The sequence below is a fragment of the Haemorhous mexicanus genome, chromosome 4, assembly GCF_027477595.1.
Source record: "Haemorhous mexicanus isolate bHaeMex1 chromosome 4, bHaeMex1.pri, whole genome shotgun sequence".
Classification (NCBI taxonomy): Eukaryota; Metazoa; Chordata; class Aves; order Passeriformes; family Fringillidae; genus Haemorhous; species Haemorhous mexicanus.
Window position 1 is genome coordinate 76,237,039 of NC_082344.1, and position 21,270 is coordinate 76,258,308.

Here is a 21,270-nt window from a genome sequence, read left to right on the forward strand (position 1 = left end):
GAAAAGGGGCACAGATCCTGATCCCAGAAATTGTCTGTGCCATGGATAAACCCTTGGAGGTGGTTTGGGATACCTGGAGGGAATTTTATCCTTCCACTGGGTAAACAAAATTCCTCAATCCATCCTTTGCCGATCCGTTGCTTTCCATGACATTTCCATTCCCAAATGGAACCATATCCATCACCATTAACATTCCAACTGCTCCCCTTCCCTCTTTTTTATGTTTTCCCTTTTTTTTTCATTGGAATGTCCTTAAAAATCCACCAAAATCTCTAACCCAGCTCTTTCCCTTGGGGCTGCAGAGGATTCCATGGGTAAGTCCTGGGATGAATCCAAATGTTTTCCTTGTATCCCAATACCTGTGGAATGTCATGATGTCCGAATGAAGCCCTCGAAACAATAAAATGGGAAACGATGAAAGGAAAATTGGGATTTCCCCCCCCCCCCCCAAAAAAAAGGAGGTGGCAAAAGCCTTGGAGTGAATTTCCAGAATATTCCAATTAAATCCAATGTCTATCCATTAAATCCCGTGCTGTTGGCTTCAAATATAAATCCAATAAAACTCCATTTGGAATCCTCCGTGAGGTCACTGAGCTGGAATTCTGCGGCCTCCTAAAAGGAGACACTGGGATTTCCTAGGAATTTTTTATGGATTGCCAGCAAAATGATCTCTGAAATGGGATTCCTATAAAATCCATGGAATATTGAGGCTGCGTGGTCCGTTTTTCCTCCTGGAATGGTTTGCACTGGGAATGGGGCAATGGGAGTTGGTGAGAGCTGAGGTTTTGTGGGATTTTCCCAGTTTTTTTCGTCCAAGGGTTGTGTCATTCCGGAGACCTGAGCACCCTTGGGTTTTAATGGAATGACGGGAATTGTATGGATTTATTCATTTATCCGCAGGTTTTGTTGGGATGGGGAGGTTGGGAGGTGGTGGGATATAACCAGGAAGTCAATCCCTGTCTCCCAAATCTCAAAAATTTCCAGGAAATTGGGGTATTTCAAGCTGTTAACACTGGAGTTAAATTGGTTTATTCCCCGCATAGAAATCCCGGGAAAACCATCCTCCAAGTGGCCAGAAATTCCCTAAAAATGCTCCAAATTCTTGGAATATTTTGCTTGGAGCTCTACATCATCTTCCTATGCAGAATAATCCTCTTGGGAATATCCACAACGGCTGTAACGCCTGGATTAGGGCTGGGATCATCCCAAAAATCCCTGGAAATCAGGGATGGGGTTGATGCAAGGTTCACTTCCCAAATCTGGGAGCTGCTGCTGTTTTCCAGGGATTTTTTTTTTTTTTTTTTTTTTGTGGAAAATGAGTAACTTTGGGGTCTCTGGCTGCAGGAGGAGGAATTCATCGACTGGTGGAGCAAATTTTACGCTTCCACGGGAGAGAGGGAAAAATGTGGATATTACTTGGAAAAGGGATTTGACACCTTGAAGGTGAGTGACTTCTGTCGGGTGTGGATCCTTGGAATTCCACTCTCCATGATTTCTTTGTGATTTTCGGCTTTTTTTTTCCCATCCAGGTTAAAAAAAACCAAACCCCATTTTCCCCAGGTGTGGAAAATTCCATTTCCTTCGAAAAAGCTTTTTGGGAAACTTCTGGAAATTTTCCCTTGGGAAGTAGCGGAGGGGGTGGGGAACTGCCACCCTGGGAAGGGTTTGGGAATGAGGAAAATCAGGGATTTCTCAGGGAAGAGGGAGATTAAGGCACAAGAAATGCTAAATTTAATGCATTTAAATTTAACCATTTTTTCCTTGGTTTTAAGAAAATATTCCCAGCTGGAAGATCTCTATCCATGAAAAACCCACCAGAAGACATTGGCTTTGTTTGGATTGTTGGGATAGCCTGGAATTTATTGTGGGATTCCCAAATTCTCCTCTTTTCACTGCCCCGGAGAGAAATAAGGGCAAAAATTCCCAGAAATTTCTCCCCATGGGATGAATGTTCCCAAGATTGAGGAATTTGTTTGGAATTTTTTTCCATGATCTGTCTTTTCCTCCTCAGGTCTACGAGACGGAGCTGGAAAACGTCGAGGAATTTGAGCATCTCTCCGACTTCTGCCACACCTTCAAACTCTTCCGGGGGAGATCCCAGGATTCCAGCGACGACCCCTCCGTGGTGGGGGAATTCAAGGTGAGATGGGCCCTCTCCCCATGGATTGCATCCGTAGGGGTGGGAATTGTGGGATCTTTAAAGTCCTTTTCAGCCCAAATAGTTCCGTGAGTCCAGGAATTGTGGAAGTTGGGGAATCCTCATCCATGGAAGTGGGCAAGGCTGCTTGGAAGGGGCTTGGAGCAATCTGGGACAGTGGGAGGTGTCCCTGCCTATGGAAAGGGTGGGAATGGGATGGGATTTAAGACCCTTCCAACACAACCCATTCAAGGATTCTGGAGCCCCTCTGCTCTGGAGCCAGGCTGGGAGAGCTGGGAATGTTCCCCTGGAGAAGGGAAAATTCCAGGGAAGCATCAGAGTCTCTAAAGGGGCTCCAGGAGAGCTGGAGAGGGACTGGGGACAAGGGACAGAGGGACAGGAGCCAGGGAATGGTTTCCACTGGGAAAGGGGAGATTGGGCTGGGATCTTGGCAAGGAATTGCTGTCTGGGAGGGTGGGCAGGGGCTGGGCTGGAATTCCCAGATTTGCTGTGGCTGCTCCTGGATCCCTGGGCGAGTCCAAGGCCAGGTTGGGATGGATTCGGATTCATCTGGGAACAGGGAATGTGTCCCTGCCCATGGGATGGGATGAGCTTTCAGCCCCCTTCCCACCCCACCCATTCTCTAATTCCACGATTCATTCCTGTCATTCCAAGTCTGCTCCCATCTCTTCATGTTCTTCCCTGATTTCCCGTGTCCTTCCCAGGGTTCCTTCAGGATTTACCCTCTTCCTGACGATCCGCGCGTTCCGGTGCCTCCCCGGCAATTCCAGCAGCTCCCAGCCAGGGGACTCCAGGAATGTCTGGTCCGGGTTTACATCATCCGTGCCTTCGACCTCCAGCCCAAGGATTCCAATGGGAAGGTGGGAAAGCTTGGCATTGGCTCCTGTAGCGGGAACAGCTCAGCCCTTATTGGTCAAAATTGGGTTAAAATTTGGTCAAAATTGGTCAAAATTTACAATTTTGCCCTAAAATTTAGGAATTTGTTCCTGTTTTCTGCCCCCCTTGGAATATCTGGGAAGTCTGGGAGGCAACTCTTCCTTTGTCCATTGGGATTTTTCAGGATTAGTTCCATGAGTTTTGGGTTTGGCTTTATTTTTGGGTTTTTTTTTTTGGTGTTTATGGTGCTGAAGGGAATAAAATCCCATTTTTCCAAAAATTCCTTCTTGCAAAGGTTTGCTGGTCTGGAAGGGAAATTCTGGGAAAATGGGAATTGTGTAGGTCCAAAACTCCCCAAAGCTCCGGGAAGGGAAAAATCTTTTTTAATTATCTTGGTTCCACTGGAAAAGAAGGGAAATTTAAGGAATGCTGTGGGAAATATATGAGAAAATATCTAAGGAAGATAGATGGGAAAATAGAAGATACACATGGAAAAATAGATACACATGGAAAATTTATGGAAAAATAATTAATAGATATGAAAATATATAGAAAATATATTAAAAAACATATGGGAGAAAATATATGGAATTTGGGAAATAAATATGGAATATTTCGAAAAATAGATGCAGAAATTCCAACCGCTTTTGAATTTTCCCATTTTTTAAAATGGATTTGGGATGGAAGTGGTAATTCCTAAGAAATCCCCTGTGAGTAATTCCTGAGGATTAAGAAGAAGAAGGAAAAAAGTGGGAGTTTTTCCATTTGAAACCCCAAAACAACCCAAATTTGATCCCAGATTTTCTCTGGGATGGGAATTTTACAGAGGCTTATCCCAGCCCAAGGAATACCTGGGAGCTCATTCTGTTCCCTGAGCGCTGTTTCCCATCAATTCCTTAAAAAACAATCAGCAGGAAAAGGAAAATCTGGGAGAAGTGATGAGAGAACTTGGCCAGGGCGTTTTTTCCAGGGAATTATTGGATGTGGCTGGGATGGTGGATCCCTGTAGATCCAGGTAAAATCTTTGAGGTGGAATTGGATCTTTCCCTTGAATTTTTTTCCTTCTCCTGGGAAAAAACCCAACTTGAATTAAATTCTCCACTTTCCAAGTTGATGCCGAATTCCCAAAATAATTTCATTTGGGAACAGGATGGGATTTGGAACAATTTACGGAAAAGGGTGGGACTGGAATCCCATGGGATTTTTGTGTTTCTTTCCGTGCCCACCTCCAGTGTGATCCCTACGTGAAGATTTCCGTGGGAAAGAAATCCATAAATGACCAGGAAAATTACCTTCCCTGCACTCTGGAGCCTGTCTTTGGGAGGTAAGTATGGATTCCATTCGGGATCCATGGAATTTCTTGGGTTTCCTATTGAGGAAATTGTGCTGGGTCAACCAGAACTTCCCAATCCAACAGCCAGTTCCAGGTTGGAGCAGCCCGGGATAGTGGGAAGTATTCCCTGCCCACATCAGGGATTGGGATTGGGATGGATTTTAAGGTTTTTCCCGTCCCAATCTATTCCATGATTCCCTTGGCTCTCAGTCGTCAATCCCTGGGATTTCTGAGCTCTGTGGATTGAGGAGCTGCAATTCCGTAGTGGAGGAATCTGGATCATCCCATTGCTGGGAAAGAGTTTGTGGAACTTCTCCTCATCCAGGAATTTTGATCCAATGTCTGAGGGAAAAACGTGAGGAATGGGCAGGAATGGGACACCTCCACATGTTCTGGAAAAGGATTATCCATGGATAATTGAGTTGTTTCCCTCAGAAACGGGATAAAATTCCAAGGATAGTGGTTTATTCCGGGAAAAGCTGTTTGGCAAGGCTGGAAAAGGAGCAGGGAAACTGAGGGAAGCTCAGCTCCATGGGGCTTTGTTCTCCCAGAAAATCAGAGAATTGTGGAATAGCCTGGGTTGTACAAGACCCGTAAGGATCATCGATCTCGCTCCTTCCCAGGACAATCCCAGCAATCCCACCCTGTCGCTGGGAACATTGTCGAAATGCTCCTGGAGCTCTGGCAGCCTTGGGAATGTGGACATTCCCTGGGGAGCTGTTCCAGTGCCCCAGCACCCTCTGGATGAGGAATCTTTTCCTGATTTCCAACCTAACCCTCCCTGGAGCAGCTCCAGCCATTCCTTGGGCCCTGTCCCAGAGACCGGAGCTGCCCCTTGGGATGAGCTCCAGGCTGCCAAAATCCGGGACTTAGGGAACAAAAGGGGGTCAAATCCTGCTTCCCATAAAAGCCATCTGATTTTCCAAGGCTGCTCCCAACAGTCCAGGCCACCAATGCCAGGACATCTTCCCAACAAAGCAAGATGGAGAGAGATGAATTTAAATGGGATATAGGGACGGAATTGCAGGCTGGGAGGGTGGGCAGGGGCTGAGCTGGAATTCCCAGATTTGCTGGGGCTGCCCCTGGATCCCTGGCAGTGTCCAAGGCCAGGCTGGACTTTGGGGCTTGGATTCACCAGGGATAGTGGGAGGTGTCCCTGCTGCCCATGGGATAGGATGGGATTTAGGGTCACTTCCAATCCAAACCATTCTGGAGCCAGACTGGGAATGTTCCCCTGGAGAGTGGAAAATTCCAGAGAAACCTCAGAGCCCCTTGCAGGGCCTGGAGGGGCTCCAGGAGAGCTGGAGAGGGACTGGGGACAAGGGACAGAGGGACAGGAGCCAGGGAATGGCTGCCACTGGGAAAGGGGAGATTGGGCTGGGATCTGGGCAAGGAATTGCTGGCTGGGAGGGTGGGCAGGGGCTGGGCTGGGCTGGAATTCCCAGATTTGCTGTGGCTGCCCCTGGATCCCTGGCAGAGTCCAAGGCCAGGCTGGACACTGGGGCTTGGATTCATCTGGGATCAGGGAAGGTGTGGAATGAGGTCATTCAGGTGTCTCCCAATCCAAACCATTCCATGATTCCATGATTCCACGATAAACGAAGCCAGCACAACACAGCCCTGGCCTTGCTGGATCAAGGTGACACGGAAGCTCAGGGACTCTGATCCATCCCATCACCGGTGGGGTTGGGATGGGGCGTGGATCCATTCCCATGGAATTCCGGCAGCACCGTCCTCTTTGCCCAAGCATTTCCCTGTTCCCGTTTCCAGGATGTTTGAGCTGAGCTGCACGCTGCCCCTGGAGAAGGACCTCAAGGTCACCCTCTACGACTACGACCTCCTGTCCAAGGATGAGAAGATCGGCGAGACCGTCATCGACCTGGAGAATCGCTTCCTGTCCAAATACGGCGCTCGCTGCGGCCTCCCCCAGACCTACTGCATGTGGGTTCCTCCCTGGGCTTGGGATGTCCAGGAATCCCGGGATTGGGATGCTGAGGTGGCCACGGGATCACAGCAGGGCTGTCCTGGGGGAACTGGCTGAAGCTGCACTTCCCAGAGTCCTGGTTCTCCTCCAGGGAGTTCCTGTTCCATCCCTGGTGGCTCCTGGTGACCTTGTGCTGAGGACACCCCTGGAGAGGCTGTGGCTGTCCCATCCCAGGAACAGGAGATTGGGCTGGGATCTTGGCAAGGAATTGCTGGCTGGGAGGGTGGGCAGGGGCTGGGCTGGAATTCCCAGATTTGCTGTGGCTGCTCCTGGATCCCTGGCAGTGCCCAAGACCAGGTTGGACACTGGGGCTTGGATCTGCCTGGGACAGTGGGAGGTGTCCCTGAACATGGATGGGATGGGATGGGAATGGGATGGATTTTATGGTCCTTTCTAACCCAGCCCATTCCAGGATTCTGGAGCTGCTCTGTTCTGAGAGAGCTGGGAATGTCTAGTCTGGAGAAAAGGAGGATCTGGGATAACCTTTGAGCCCCTTGCAGGGCCTGAAGGGGCTCCTGGAGAGGGACTGGGGACAAGGGACAGAGGGACAGGAGCCAGGGAATGGCTGCCACTGGGAAAGGGGAGATTGGGCTGGGATCTTGGCAAGGAATTGCTGTCTGGGAGGGTGGGCAGGGGCTGGGCTGGAATTCCCAGATTTGCTGTGGCTGCCCCTGGATCCCTGGAGTGCCCAAGGCCGGGTTGGACATTGGGGCTTGGAGGACCCTGGAATAGTGGGAGATATCCCAGCCCACAGCACTGGATGAACTTAAATGCCTTTCCCACCCAACCCATTCCATGATTCCATGATTCTGTTTGGTTTCAGCTCCGGCCCCAACCAGTGGCGAGACCAACTCCGCCCTTCCCAGCTGCTCCACCTCTTCTCCCTGCAGCACAACTACAAAGCTCCCACCTACAAATCTGACCGGATCATCTTCAGGGATCAGGAATATGTCCTCTCTGAGCTGGGTAAGATGTCAGGCACGCTTTGGAATAGTAGAATTTCCTTGCTCCAGAGGAAGGGGTGGAGCTGGAGGTCATGGAGGCATCACCAGGTTTGAGTGGTGGCATTGCCCCCGTCCTTCTCCTCTCTGGCCATGTTTGCTCTGAACCATTCACAAGTTTGGCTGTGCCCCAAATCCTGGGATTGAACCCAGACCTTCAATCCAGGAATGTTGACCTTGGGTTGGACCAAACCCAACACCCCTGGATTGGGGGTGGGGAGCTCCAACCTGATATTCCAAGTGCTGCCAGAGCCAGGAGAGCAGCTCTTCCATTGGAATCTCATTTTGAGAATGGTCACTAGAGGGAGACAATATCCCACACACAGACCTGGGAATTCTTTTGGGATGTGGGGGAATCAGGGAACAAATCTGAGTTCTACAAAGAGGAGAAAAGCCCCAGACTTTTGAGGAGGAGTTATTTGTTTGCCCATGGCAGCTCCCCCTGACTCAGCATTCCTGGGGCAGGAGGGTTTTTTGGGAAAGCATTTCTTTAAGGCACAAAAAGAGGGTTTTAGTCCAAGGAGGAGGTGAAATCCCACTGGGCCTGGCCCAGGAGCTGCAGTTTGGAATCATGGAATGGTTTAGGTTGGGACCATAAAGATTATCTTGTTCCACCCTCTCCGTGGGCAGGGACACTTCCCACTATCCCAGGTGGATCCCACCTGTCCTTGGATACTTTCAGGGATCCAGGTGCAGCCGCAGCTTCTCTGGGAATTCTCTTTCAGGGCCTCCCCACCCTCAGGGCCAAGAATTCCCAACATCCCACCTAAATTTTGACTGGATTTTTTTAAGGCCACCACACCAAGGATGTCACCAGAGACACCAAACAAGGCACAACCCAGGGCTGACCCCTCTCCGCGCTCATGGAAAACAAAGCACAAATCCCTTCAGGAATTCAGGTTTTCCCCTGAGGAGAAGGGAAGCAAGGAATCCTCATGGAAAAGTTTTCCCGGGAGAGCTGGGGAGGTGTTAAAATGTGTCCCCCCCGTGGCAGCGCCTGCTGTCACCTTCTCCGAGTTCAAACAGCAGAACAAAGCCCGAGGCTTGACCCGGAGCAGATCTGGAATCCAGCTGCGAGCTCCAGAGCCGGACTGGGAATAAACTGGAGCCGTTAAACACGAGAGCCGGGATTTTACAAGCCCCTCCCCCCGGCCCGTTATTCCATAACTCCCAGATTTTGTTGTTCTCCGAGAGGGGCTCGTTCTTTTCTTGGCGCGTAAAGCCGCACGTGTGCGCACACGTCGGAATTACAGGGTTTGGGAAATGGCTGGGAATTAGCCCAGGTGGCTGGAGTTAAGTGTGTCCTTTCCATGGAAGGAGTTGGGATATCTCACCAGGATTTGGTGGAGTAGGAATGATACTTATGGAATATTTATGGAATAATATTTATGAAGCTCTTCGTGTTTCAATTGTCCTGGAAAGTGCATGACCAGAGTGGGGTGAAGTCCACCAACCCCAGCCTGGGATTTTGGGATCATTTGGGCTGGACTCAGAGAATCAGGGAATTTTTAAAGTTGGAAAAGATCTTTAAGATCCTGAAATCCCAGAGTTAAGTTTGGAAAAGACCTCCCAGATCAAGTCCAGCCTTGTCCAAGTGTCCTGTCCAGTGGTTCCTTGGACACCTCCAGGGGTGGGAATTTCACCACTTCCCTGATATCCAAGGACAGGGCACTGTGTCCCATCCCAGGAATGGGATGGGGAGTCAGGAGCTGGCTGTTGGCTGTACTGGGATGGATGGATGGATGGATGGATGGATGGATGGATCAGGAAGAGAAGGCAGGAATGTCCATTACTGAGGAATCTTGGCCCATCTGTGGCAGGATCAGGGGCTGGGGGGGAGTAGGTCAGGCAGAGGAGATAATTCCAGATCTTCCTTGGATGGAGGATGACAAATATCCTGGTGGGACTGGAGCAGGGACTTGGACCGGAGCAGGAACTTGGAACAACCCCCAGGCGGTGCTGGTGGTGTTTCCATGTTCTTCCTCCTCCTCCCATTCCCGTCTTTCACCCCAAATCCCACAGAGAAGAAATGGGATCCCACTGGGAGCTCATTCCTGTCTGCCCAGCTGAATATCCTGGATTTCTTTAAACTCTGGGATAAACTGTTGGGAGTGGGAACATTGGCAGAGGATTGATGGGAATCCTGATTTTCGGGACTTTAGGACAGCTGGATTCATTGGATTCTCCTTTTCATGGGATCCAGCTGGATCCTTGCCATGTTTCCCTGGCTGTGATTTATGGGATGGTTGCACGAGGGTCTCCCTGGATTTTCCCAATGGGAATGGCATCCCTGTGCCCAGCAGGGTTTGTGGTGATGGATTTGGGAGTGGAGGCTGTGCTGCTCCAGCTCTTCCTGGCCAAAATCCATCCCTGTGGGATTCACTCTGCTCTCTTCCCTGTGGCAGAAGATGGAAAACCCCCGAATCCGCACCTGGGGCCGGTGGAGGAGCGGCTCGCCCTGGCTGCCCTCCGGAAGCAGGGATTGGTTCCGGAGCACGTGGAGACCCGGCGCCTTTACAGCCCCCTCCAGCCAGACATCGAGCAGGTGGGTCCTGGAATGTGGCTGGGATGAGCCCAGGATGAGCCTGGGATGAGCCCAAGAGCGGCGCCTCCTGATCCAGCTGTATCCAGGGGGAGAATCCTATCAGGAATGTCTGCCCTGGGATAGGGGATGTTCCCAGGGAGGGGAGGTGGTCATTCCCTTCAGAATATGCTCCAGTTTTTTAAAATTAAAGTTAACTTAATTTAGTTTAATTTAATTTAATTTTACTTTTTTTGGTCTAAAAGTCCTACTCAGAATTCTTCTCCCAGAATCTCGGGATCACTGAGGTTGGAAAATCCCTCCAAGGTCATTGAGTCCAAGCTGTGCTCGATGCCCACCTTAGCACCGAGTGCCACATCCAGGAATTCCTTGGAGACCTCCAGGGATGGGGATTCCAAAGCTCCCTGGGCACTTCCAAGGCCTGACCACCCTTTCCATGAGGAAATTCCTGCTGATGTCCAACCTGAGCCTCCACTGGCCCAGCCTGAGGCTGTTCCCTCTTTTCCTGTTATTCCCTGGGATCAGATCCCAACTCCCACCGTGTTCCAACCTTTCAGGCAGTTGTGCAGAGCCAGAAGGTCACCCCTGATCCCGGTTTTTTCCAGGCTGAGCCCCTTTCCCAGCTCTCTCAGCTGCTCCTCAGGATTTATATCCATCAACACATTCCCAACTATCCCTCAAATAATTTAAAAATGACCTTTAATGCCACTTTTCCATGGAGGAATCCTCCCTTCCCACCTAAGGGTCCCAGATCTCCCTGGGGAGGTTCCGGTGTTCCAGTCTGGAATCTCCCAAGGTTTCAGGGCTCTGTTTTTCCATGCAGGGAAAGCTCCAGATGTGGGTGGATCTGTTTCCCAAATCCCTGGGACATCCCGGCCCCCCTTTCAACGTCACTCCACGCAAAGCCAAGAGGTAACTTCCAATTTCTTCCTCATCTTTTCCTTGGGAAAGGAGTTGGGAATGCTTGGAAGCCTTGGGTGGCAATGGATTCACCCACCTGCATGAGGGACAGGTGTGGGATCATCTCCAGGGAAACCACAGGGAAATCCGTCAGTGGGTCAACCGGGCTTCCAGGTGGATGAGTTTTCCACCTTCTCATGGTTTCATTCCCGGGATTTTCCAGGTTCTACCTGCGCTGCATCATCTGGAACACCAAGGACGTGATCCTGGACGACCTCAGCATCACCGGGGAGAAGATGAGCGACATCTACGTCAAAGGGTGAGTGTCCCGCTCCGGAGCCTCCCGGATTCCGGAGGCTGGAGGTGCAGGAGCAGCAGGGAAGGAGTTAAGGTGGTCCTTGGATTGGTATTGCTGGGATAGACTTGGATTCTGCTGGGATGGAGGAGCCATCATGGCTCTCCAGTTAGGGATCCATGACTTTCCATCTGTGGATTCACATCAAGTATGGATCCACACCTCTCCACTTGCGGATCCACCCGTTTCCAACGATGGATCCACCTCTCCAGTCATGGATCCACACATCTCCAGCTGTGGATCCACCCTTTTCCAGCTATGGATCCACACCTTTCAAACCATGGATCCACACCTCTTCATCTCTGGATCCAGGGATGGAGATGTGTCTTTTTGGAAGACACGTCTCTGCTGAGCTCACAACCTTTTTCTTCAGATCTCTGGGATGATCCCATGGCAGTATTTTTCTTTGGACTTCTTGGATGTTCCCACAGTGGGAGCAGCCTGGCCATGGGGAGAGGAGCTCGTTGTCTGCTTATTCCCAGCTCCTCTCCCAGACTTTTTGTGCCTGAGGATCTGCCTATGGATTGGGAATGTGGTGGGGAATATTCCTTCCATCCACTGCTGCCTCTGGAAGAGGGGCTGGAACCTGCCTATCCTAGATTGGATATTAGGGAAAAATTCTTCATGGAAAAGCTCTCAAGCCGTGGGAAGGGATTCCCAAGGAATGTTCAGGCTGGGAGAGATGGGAATGTTCACCTGGAGAAGGGAAAATTCCAGGGAATCCTCAGAGTCCCTGAGGGGCTCCAGGAGAGCTGGAGAGGGACTGGGGACAAGGGACAGAGGGACAGGAGCCAGGGAATGGCTGCCACTGGGAAAGGGGAGATTGGGCTGGGATCTTGGCAAGGAATTGCTGTCTGGGAGGGTGGGCAGGGGCTGGGCTGGAATTCCCAGATTTGCTGTGGCTGCCTCTGGATCCCTGGCAGTGCCCAAGGCCAGGTTGGACACCGGAGCTTGGATCCACCTGGGACAGTGGGAGGTGTCCCTGCCACGGATGGGGTGGAATGGGATTCTTAAAACCCAACCCAAATCATTCCATGATTCCATGATTCTGGAGATGCTAGCTCCAGCACTGATTCATCTCCCAGCTCTGGGACTGCTGCCTTCCCTCTCCCATCTCCAGGTTTTCCCCACCCCCAGCAGCCACTGGGATTGGAAATATTCCATTTCCCCTCATGAACGTTGTGACTTTGGGTGAGATCCTAAATCCTTGCCATGATCCCGATTTTCCATGGGCTCCATTTGTCCCTGGCAGGTGGCTGGTGGGACACGAGGAGAACAAGCAGAAGACGGATGTCCACTACAGATCCATGGGAGGAGAAGGGAATTTCAATTGGAGATTTGTCTTTCCCTTCAATTATCTCCCGGCGGAGCAGATGTGCCACGTGGCCAAGAAGGTGAGTGGTCCTGGATGGAATTCCTGCATCCTTGTGGGAATTCTGGGACACCAGCAGGAATTTCCTCATGGAAAGGGTGGTCAGGCTTTGGAAGTGCCCAGGGAGCTTTGGAGTCCCCATCGCTGGAAGTGTCTAAGGAATTTCCTGGATGTGGCACTCAGTGCCAGGGTGGGGATTGGGCACAGCTTGGACTGGATGATCCTGGAGGGATTTTCCAGCCTCAGTTGATCCCATGATCCCTGCTCCTTGTTTTTGCTCAGCCTCAGTATTCAGGGAATATGAGGTGCCCGAAGATTCCTGCTTGCAATGGGACCATCCCTGAAACCCCCTGGGACCCCCCAAAACCCCCTGGGATCCCCAAAACCCACCGAGATCCCTGTCCCACCTTATTTTCCATGGAACCAGCACCTCGGCCGGGAAGATGCTGAGCAAATCCCCCATCCCAGACAATTCCCAGCTTCCAAAGCCCTTCCCGGGCAGTTCCAATGATTGACAGAATCCCAGCCGGGCCTGTTTCACGCTTCATATCCCACAAATCCCAAGTACAGGGTGTACTACATCCAATTATCCCGCTTGGAAAAAGCCAAGACCCCCTCCATAAACCCCTTTAAGCAAATCCATCCCGCTGTGCCGATCTGGAATCTTTTCCCACCACATGGCTTCCAACACTGGATCTGAAAATAAACACCTTGTAAAAGCTCTCTGTAAAGGCCGGAATAATGAAGGAAAAGCCTGGTGGAGCATTCCGGCTCCGGGAATTTTTTGATCTCGCCATGTGCTGTTTGAACTCCGGCTTGGTTCCTGCGGCCGTAAAAATCCCGGCTGGAAAAGCAGGCGCTGGAAGGTGGAATTTCAATCAAAGGTTGGGAGCGGCTGTGGGGAATTGGGAGCTGCTCAAAACCACCTGTGCCCAACTGGGCCGGGAGGGAAGGAGTTTTCCAATGGTTCTCCTTTGTTTGTTCCATCCTGGAGCTCCCAGGAGTGGGGCCCGGTGGATTAGGATCCATGGAATTATGGAATAATTTGGGGGGGAAGGCAGCTGAAAGCTTATCCAGTTCCACCCAGGGACACCTCCCGCTATCCCAGGTGGATCCAACCTGGCCTTGGGCACTACCAGGGATCCAGGGGCAGCCCCAGCAAATCTGGGAATTCCAGCCCAGCCCCTGCCCACCCTCCCAGCCAGCAATTCCTTGCCAAGATCCCAGCCCAATCTCCCCTTTCCCAGTGGCAGCCATTCCCTGGCTCCTGTCCCTCTGTCCCTTGTCCCCAGTCCCTCTCCAGCTCTCCTGGAGCCCCTCCAGGCCCTGCCAGGGGCTCTGAGGTTTCCCTGGCGTTTTCCCTTCCAATTCCAGCAATCCCAACTCTCCCAGCCTTTCCCATGGCAGAGCTGCTCCATCACTCTGATCATCCTGGTGCCTCCTCTGGATTTGCTCCAAGAGCTCCAGGTCCTTCCCATGCTAGGAATTCCAGAGCTGGAATTCCTATGGGTGTGGGCTCCATGGGTCATCCCAACTCAGGTTGCAAATACTCTCTCCAAGAAAACCAAGGATGCCTCCGGATAAGAGGGTGTCCGTGTTTTTTTGTTCGGATGGGAATGCCTGGGGTGTTTTGGAGACCGGAAATCCAGGGAAAACCAGTGAAAACCCAGGGAAACCCAGGTGCCACTCCTTTTCCTGCTTTTCTGAACCTTCCAGCCACTTCAGGAGGGTTTTCCATAACTTTCCTGGCTGGATTAATGTTATAAAGATTTCCCTTCTCTTTCTGAGAGAGGAATTTCCCCCAGTCTGAGTTTCTAAAATATTTCCATGGAAGAGAAATATTCCCATCTCTAGGACAGCATTTCAGAAAACACGGAAATCCTTTTTAAATTCTTTTCTCAGCATTCCTTTGGAATTTCCATCTCTGTTCCCTCTTTTTTTTGGTGCCATCTTTCTCCTCCAGCCCTGGAAAATTCAAACCACATTGGCTGCATAGGAAGAACACATTCCCAAGTTTTTGAGTCCTGCAGGAAAACAGTTTCTGGGGTAGAAAATCATGGAATGATTTAAGATGGAAAAGCCTTCTAAGACCAGCAGCTCTGCCAAGGCCACCACTGACCACGTCCCCAGGAGCCACATCCAGAGGGACTTTAAATCATTCCAGGGATGGACATTCCATTGTTTCCCTGGGCAGCTTCTGCATGGCTGGAAAACCCTTTCCATGAATTCTCCCAAAATTTTCCATAACCCTTTCCCTAAATTTTCCCTAAAATCCAGCCTAAACTGGAAGTTTAAACTTTAGATTCCCAGTTAAGCCTGTTGTGGGATGGGTCATGGGACAACCAGGACAATCCAAGGTCCCCTGGGTGTGGATCCCATTTTCCCGGGCATCCACTCAGGGAAGAGCTCGACTCCCACATCCCGCAGGTGCCGCGGGGTGGGAAATGCGTGGGATTGGATTTGGAATGCTCAGCTTCCCGTGCCGATTCCAGCAGCAGCTGGATGTGGTCGCCAGATCTGGATCTGGGAAGTTCTTTAGGGCAGGAAAGGGTTTGCGTGGAATGTCGGAGCAAACGGCATCTCCATGGATGTTCTGGATCTGGTTCTGGGATTCTTATGGACATGGAGGGGCTGGAGCGTGTCCAGGGAAGGGAACAGAGCTGGGAAGGGGCTGGAGCATTCCTGAGGGAGCTGGAAAGGGGCTCATCCTGGAGAAAAGGAAGATCCAGGGGGACCTTTGGGCTCTCCACAACTTCCTGGAATGTTTGAACCAGGTGGGAATTGGGATCTGATGCCAGGGAATAACAGGAAAAGAGGGAATGCCTCAGGCTGGGCCAGTGGAGGCTCAGGGTGGACATCAACAGGAAATTCCTCATGGAAAGGGGGGTCAGAAATTGGAAGTGCCCAGGGAGGTTTGGAATCCCCATCCCTGGAGGTGTCCAAGGAATTCCTGGATGTGGCACTCAGTGCCAAGGTGGGAATCAGGCGCAGCTTGGACTGGATGATCCTGGAGGGATTTTCCAACATCAAGGATTCTGTGACATCCAAGGGGAGTCTCCTGCCTGTCCAGGAGTCCTAAATTCCTGCAGGATGCACCTGAAATGGGACTTTTTGGGAGCAAACTTCCTCTCCTTCCCCAAAATCAGGTTTCCTCCTTTGTATTCTGGAGCACATCCACGGTCTGGGAGAAATGCAGCCCTGTCAACACTTTCCTGGGAATCGGAGCCGATTTTTTCCCTGCTGCTTTATCCACAAAAATCCATAAAATATCCCCGAGCCTCCCCTCGCTTGGAAAACAAACCCCCAAACAATAATTCCAGCCTTTTTTCCCTGTGGCTTGGACAAGGCCGGGATATAAATTTCGCGCTCCGGGTTGTTTTTATAGGGAATGTTCGGAGCTCGATTTAATCATGGAAGCGAATTTCACGCTGCCTTGAAAGGGACCCATAAACTTCTCTCGGCATCAAATTCCCCCTTCCCAATTCCCTGTTCCTTTTCCTGCCTTTCCAGCGGAGCTCTGGGTGTCCCCAGCTGGACAGGGCTCGGAGCAGGGAGGTTTTGTCTCCAGCCAAGTGATATTTTATGGGGTTTTCCATAAAAAAAAAAAGGGGGGGGGGGTTGGTGAATTTGGAGCAATGGAGCATTGAATTCCCACCTGGAAAGGGTCGAGCCCCACCTGAGTTATCCCTGGAATGCCGGGATGTTGTTCTGAGGGATTGGGATGCAGAGGGTGCAGAGCCAAGGTTTTGTTCCCTTTTTCCTTGGACATTGCAGTGGGGAGGAGGGAAGGTGGAATCCCAAAGTCTGCCAGGTTTGCCAGAAGTTCCATGGAATTGTGGAATGGTTTGGAATGGGAAGGATACTAAAGCCCATCCAGGGACACCTCCCACTATTCCAGGTGGATCTAAGCCCTGTCCAACATGGCCTTGGACACTGCCAGGGATGGGACAACCACAGCTCCTCTGGGAATTCCATCCCAGCTCCTCCCCACCCTCACAGCCTGGAATTCCTTCTCAAGATCCCATCCAACATTTCCTTCAGCTTCATTATCCCAAGGACATGGATCCAGTTGGGATAGGGGGGAGATGATCCCAAGTGTGAGGTTTTCCTCAAGTTTGGCTCCCTGTGGATGGGATGGAGCAATGAGAAATTCCAGCGAATCCTTGGGAAGTTGCATCAGCCCAGAAGGGAGCGTGGGATGCGCCTGGAGCATGGACACATCCATGGAATGTGGGAGTGATGGGATGAACCTCTGAGCCAGGAATTCACTGGGAAGAAGAGGCAGCTGGAGGACATGGAGCTCGTGGAAATTTACTTTCCAGGGAATATTCCAGCCAGGAAATTAGATAGTCTTGAGGGTCCCTTCCAGCCCAAACCAGTCCGGAATTCCATATATTTCCCCCTTTTCCGAGCCAAGCCAAGTGGGCACCTGGATTTCTCCTGGAAGGGACAATCCAAAGGAGCTGGTGGTGTTCACCTTGGACATGGATCTTCCGCCACCTTGGAATTTTCCAGCCCCTCCTGAGGTTATCCCAGCTTTGTTATCCATGGATCCATGGCTCCTGGATCCCTATGGATTCCTTCTTTCCCCATTTTCTGGGAAAAGGGAGAATCAACATCAACTCTTCCCCTTTTTTTGGCAATTTTAATTTAAAAGACGGGAAAAATCCCCCTGGATAAACATCCATCCCAACCCACTGCAACCAGCAGAGGGGAGAGAGGGAATTTTCCATGGACTTCCTTTGGGATTTCTGGATTATCCAATATCTCAAATGCATCCATAAAATGCTCCAGTGCAAAATTCCTGGCACGTTTTCCCAAAACCGGGCAGGGAACGGAGGGAAATTGAAACAGAACCATCCAGGGGGATCTCTTAAAATAAATCCAATGGGATTGGAGTGCCCATGGACTCCCAGCTGGAATATTTGTGTTCCTATGGAATGTGACACGTTTTTCCTCCTTTTTTATAATTTAATATTGGATGAAATAATGAATCCGAGCCTTGGGGTGAATTTATGGAGCGACGGATGAATAACACTGGAGTTTCCTGGTTTTAATTAAATCCCTTCATTTCTGACACTTCCAGGAGGAATTGCCACCGGAACACCCTTGGAGGGGTGTCAGGAATCCCGCTGGGATTTTCCTGCTCTTTGCTGGAGCCAGGAATAACAATCCCAACAATCCCTCAGTTTAGGGTGGGATTTTGTCTTTCTCCTTTATCCCAACATTTCTTTTTGGACATCAAGAGGAATTTTTTAAATGGAAAGGATGGTCAGGCTTACGAAGTGTCCAGGGAGATTTGGAGTCCCCATCCCTGGAGGTGTCCAAGGAATTCCTGGATGCTGAGGTGGGGATTGGGCACAGCTTGGACTCGCTGATCCCAAAAGGCTTTTCCAACCTCAGGGATTCTGGGATTCTTAATCCTAACTCCCAGGCATCCCAACAGTGGTGTAGTTCCCTTTTGGAAAAAATTCCTGGTTTCACACATGGAAATAGTGACGCAGATGCCGCTTCCCAGGCAGTGGATGGATATTCTTTACTCTGGGGTGCAGAACTTATGGATAACTTGGGAATGTTCCCCTGGAGAAGGGAAGGCTCCAGGCAGAGCTCAGAGCCCCTGGCAGGGCCTGGAGGGGCTCCAGGAGAGCTGGAGAGGGACTGGGGACAAGGGACAGAGGGACAGGAGCCAGGGAATGGCTGCCACTGGGAAAGGGGAGATTGGGCTGGGATCTGGGCAAGGAATTGCTGTCTGGGAGGGTGGGCAGGGGCTGGGCTGGAATTCCCAGATTTGCTGTGGCTGCCCCTGGATCCCTGGCAGTGCCCAAGGCCAGGTTGGACATTGGAGCTTGGATCCACCAATGTGATATCAGCAGATTCCTGGGATACCATGGAATCTTCCTTTCCACATCCATGTTCCATTGATAAGTTCAGGAGCCGAGGGTGGCCTGAAGGTGGGACTGGCATTTCATGGCCTCAGGTTGTCCCACTGCCTGTGACAGACCTGGGAGCAGATCGAAGCTCTGGTGGATCCGGAAGGAAAGGAATCCTTGGGAATTCCCTGCCGAAAGCGCCGATTTAGGTGTCAATCCCACATTTTTCCATGAATTAAGAGGAAGGCGAAGTTTGGCAGCACCAGCACTCAATGCTCATTGTTCTCTTCACATTGGAGACATCCTCATTGGAATTGTGGGAATTTCTGTCTCTCCTAAGAATTCTGTTTGGGATCCCATGGAGCCATTTCCTAAATTGCATTAAATTAAATTAAATTATTGAAATAAAATTAATTACATTAATTTAAATCATTAAATTAAGGCATCAATTTTTGCCAACCCCTCCCAGAAGCATCTTGGGTTTTCCACTGATTATCCTTATCCAAGAGTTTTCCAGAGCCTGTGCTCCTGCAGATCCACAGCAGGACACCCCAGGAATTCCAGGATTTCCAGAGCCAGGCTTTGTCCAATTCTCCCGATGAATTTTTAATTTTCCCATGGTTTCTTTCCCGGTGGGATTTTAGGAACACTTCTGGAGCTTGGACAAGACGGAAAACAAGATCCCACCCCAGCTGATCCTCCAAATCTGGGACAACGACAAGTTCTCCTTCGACGACTATTTGGGTAAGTTGGGAATTTTGGGATCCATCCCAAAAAAGGGATAACATCACCAGCACAGGTTGTCTGGACAAGCTGTGGCTGCTCCTGGATCCCTGGAAGTGTCCAAGGCCAGGTTGGATGGGGCTTGGAGCCACCTGGGATAGTGGAAGTTTGTATTGGGATGGTTGGGGTGGCCCGAACTCCATGGGATCAGGGAACATTCCATGTTTTGAGGGTTATCCCGCTGAGATGTCTCACCTGGGATGTTCTTCCCTGCAGGATCCATCCAGATGGATCTCAACAGGATGCCCAAGCCTGCCAAGACAGCGGAAAAGTGTTCCTTGGATCTTGTGGATGATTCCCTGTCCTCCGGCCGCTCCGTGTCCCTCTTCGAGCAGAAAACCGTCAAGGGCTGGTGGCCCTGTGTGGCCGAGCAGAACCAGCAGAAGATCCTGGCGGTAAAATGACCTCTCCATGTTTTCTCTTGGATCCTTCGCTCCAATTCCCATCCCTGGGAGTGTCCAAGGCTTTAAATTCCTTCCCAATCCAAACCGTTCCAGAATTCCCTGAAATCTTCATTCAGTTCAAGCCAGGGCGAGAAATTCCATTTCCAGCTGGAGATTTTGTGGATCCAGCCAGATCCGCTGTGGTTGGCTGGAAGTTTTCCGGCATTGTGCAGAGGAACGATTGGTTTTGTGGGATTCTCACCCTGGTTTTTGGAATGTGCCACCAAATTTGAGTCCATCTCATGACTGTTCCCAACAATCTTGTGTCCTAAAGACCTGGAAAAAATTCCAGCTGTCCCAGGGATAATTTTAAAGGTGTCTGGGCTCCTGTTCCAGGTTTTGGTGACTGTTCCATGCAGGTGAGGGAGTCCAGGCAGGGAATTTGGGTGATTCAACCAAAAGAACCCTGAGCTGGTTCCAGGGAAATCAAGAAATCGGGGAATTCGGTGATTCAACCAAAAAACCCTGAGCTGGTTCCAGGGAAATCAAGAAATCAGGGAATTCGGTGATTCAACCAAAAAACCCTGAGCTGGTTCCAGGGAAATCAAGAAATCGGGGAATTCGGTGATTCAACCAAAAAACCCTGAGCTGGTTCCAGGGAAATCAGGAAACCAGGGAATTGAAAGAGACTGGATGTGGCACTCAGTGATGACTGATCACAGCTTGGACTCGATCCCAGAGGTTTTTCCAGCCTCAGCCATCCTGGGATTCTGTGGTTGCACAAATTTGGGTGGCAGTGGGATCTGGGATTTCCTGGAATATCTCCAGTGACAGGTGAAGGATCTCTGGAATCCTGGGATCCCCGTGGTCACTGTTGGGAGTGGATTGGTTCTGCTCAAGCCATATTTTCTTCCCCTAATCCCTATTTTCCATCCCATGTTCATTCCTCACCTTTCCCCTTGTGTTTTGGGGATAATAAATAAGTTTTTGTTTAACCCATCCAGGGCAAACTGGAGATGACTTTGGAAATTGTGGCGGAACAGGAGCACGAGGAGCGTCCGGCCGGGATGGGACGGGATGAGCCAAACATGAACCCCAGGCTGGAGGATCCCAAGTAAGAACATCCCAAATGGAAAAGCAACCACCAGGGCATGGAACTCTCAAGGACCAAATGGGAATTCTGTGTTTCCAGCTGCAGGGAACTGGGCTGAAGTGGGTTTGCACCTGGGTAGGATCCACTCTGAACTGGTGGGGATTGGGAGGGAGGTCTGCAGAGCAAGTTGTGTGGAATTGGGAAGCTGGTCTGGATCACCAATCCAGTGGGATTGGGAGGCTGGTCTGGACTATGAATCCATTGGGATTTGGAAGCTGGTCTGGATCACCAGTCCAGTGGGATTGGGAGGCTGGTCTGGACTATGAATCCATTGGGATTTGGAAGCTGGTCTGGATCACCAATCCAGTGGGATTGGGAGGCTGGTGTAGACTATGAATCCAGTGGGATTGGGAGGTCAGACTGGACCACCAGGGAGGGCACTGGTGGGATGCATCCAAGAAGATGGAAGAGCTGAGACCGTCCAGGGGGATTTGGAGATTAGTCTGGAGCATGAATCCAGTGGGATTGGGAGTGTGGTCTGGATCACCAATCCAGATTTGGGGGACTGATCTGGACCACCCGTCCAGTGGCATTGGGAGACTGGTCTGGATCACCAAGGA

The 21,270-nt window shown here is 50.7% G+C and overlaps 1 protein-coding gene across 8 annotated transcripts in view; it reads left to right on the forward strand.

Annotated features, from left to right (window-relative positions):
• DYSF (dysferlin) overlaps positions 1 to 21,270 on the forward strand; it is a 72,356-nt gene that overhangs the window by 45,969 nt on the left and 5,117 nt on the right. For all 8 annotated transcript variants that reach the window (XM_059845553.1, XM_059845558.1, XM_059845556.1 and 5 more), the window contains 13 exons: positions 1,345 to 1,443; positions 2,012 to 2,140; positions 2,863 to 3,018; positions 4,267 to 4,358; positions 6,138 to 6,308; positions 7,175 to 7,317; positions 9,758 to 9,897; positions 10,718 to 10,806; positions 11,018 to 11,113; positions 12,402 to 12,543; positions 19,036 to 19,135; positions 19,391 to 19,569; positions 20,562 to 20,671. In XM_059845553.1, the coding sequence (XP_059701536.1) occupies positions 1,345 to 1,443; positions 2,012 to 2,140; positions 2,863 to 3,018; positions 4,267 to 4,358; positions 6,138 to 6,308; positions 7,175 to 7,317; positions 9,758 to 9,897; positions 10,718 to 10,806; positions 11,018 to 11,113; positions 12,402 to 12,543; positions 19,036 to 19,135; positions 19,391 to 19,569; positions 20,562 to 20,671 (1,646 nt within the window). The remainder of the gene's footprint in view (positions 1 to 1,344; positions 1,444 to 2,011; positions 2,141 to 2,862; positions 3,019 to 4,266; positions 4,359 to 6,137; positions 6,309 to 7,174; positions 7,318 to 9,757; positions 9,898 to 10,717; positions 10,807 to 11,017; positions 11,114 to 12,401; positions 12,544 to 19,035; positions 19,136 to 19,390; positions 19,570 to 20,561; positions 20,672 to 21,270) is intronic.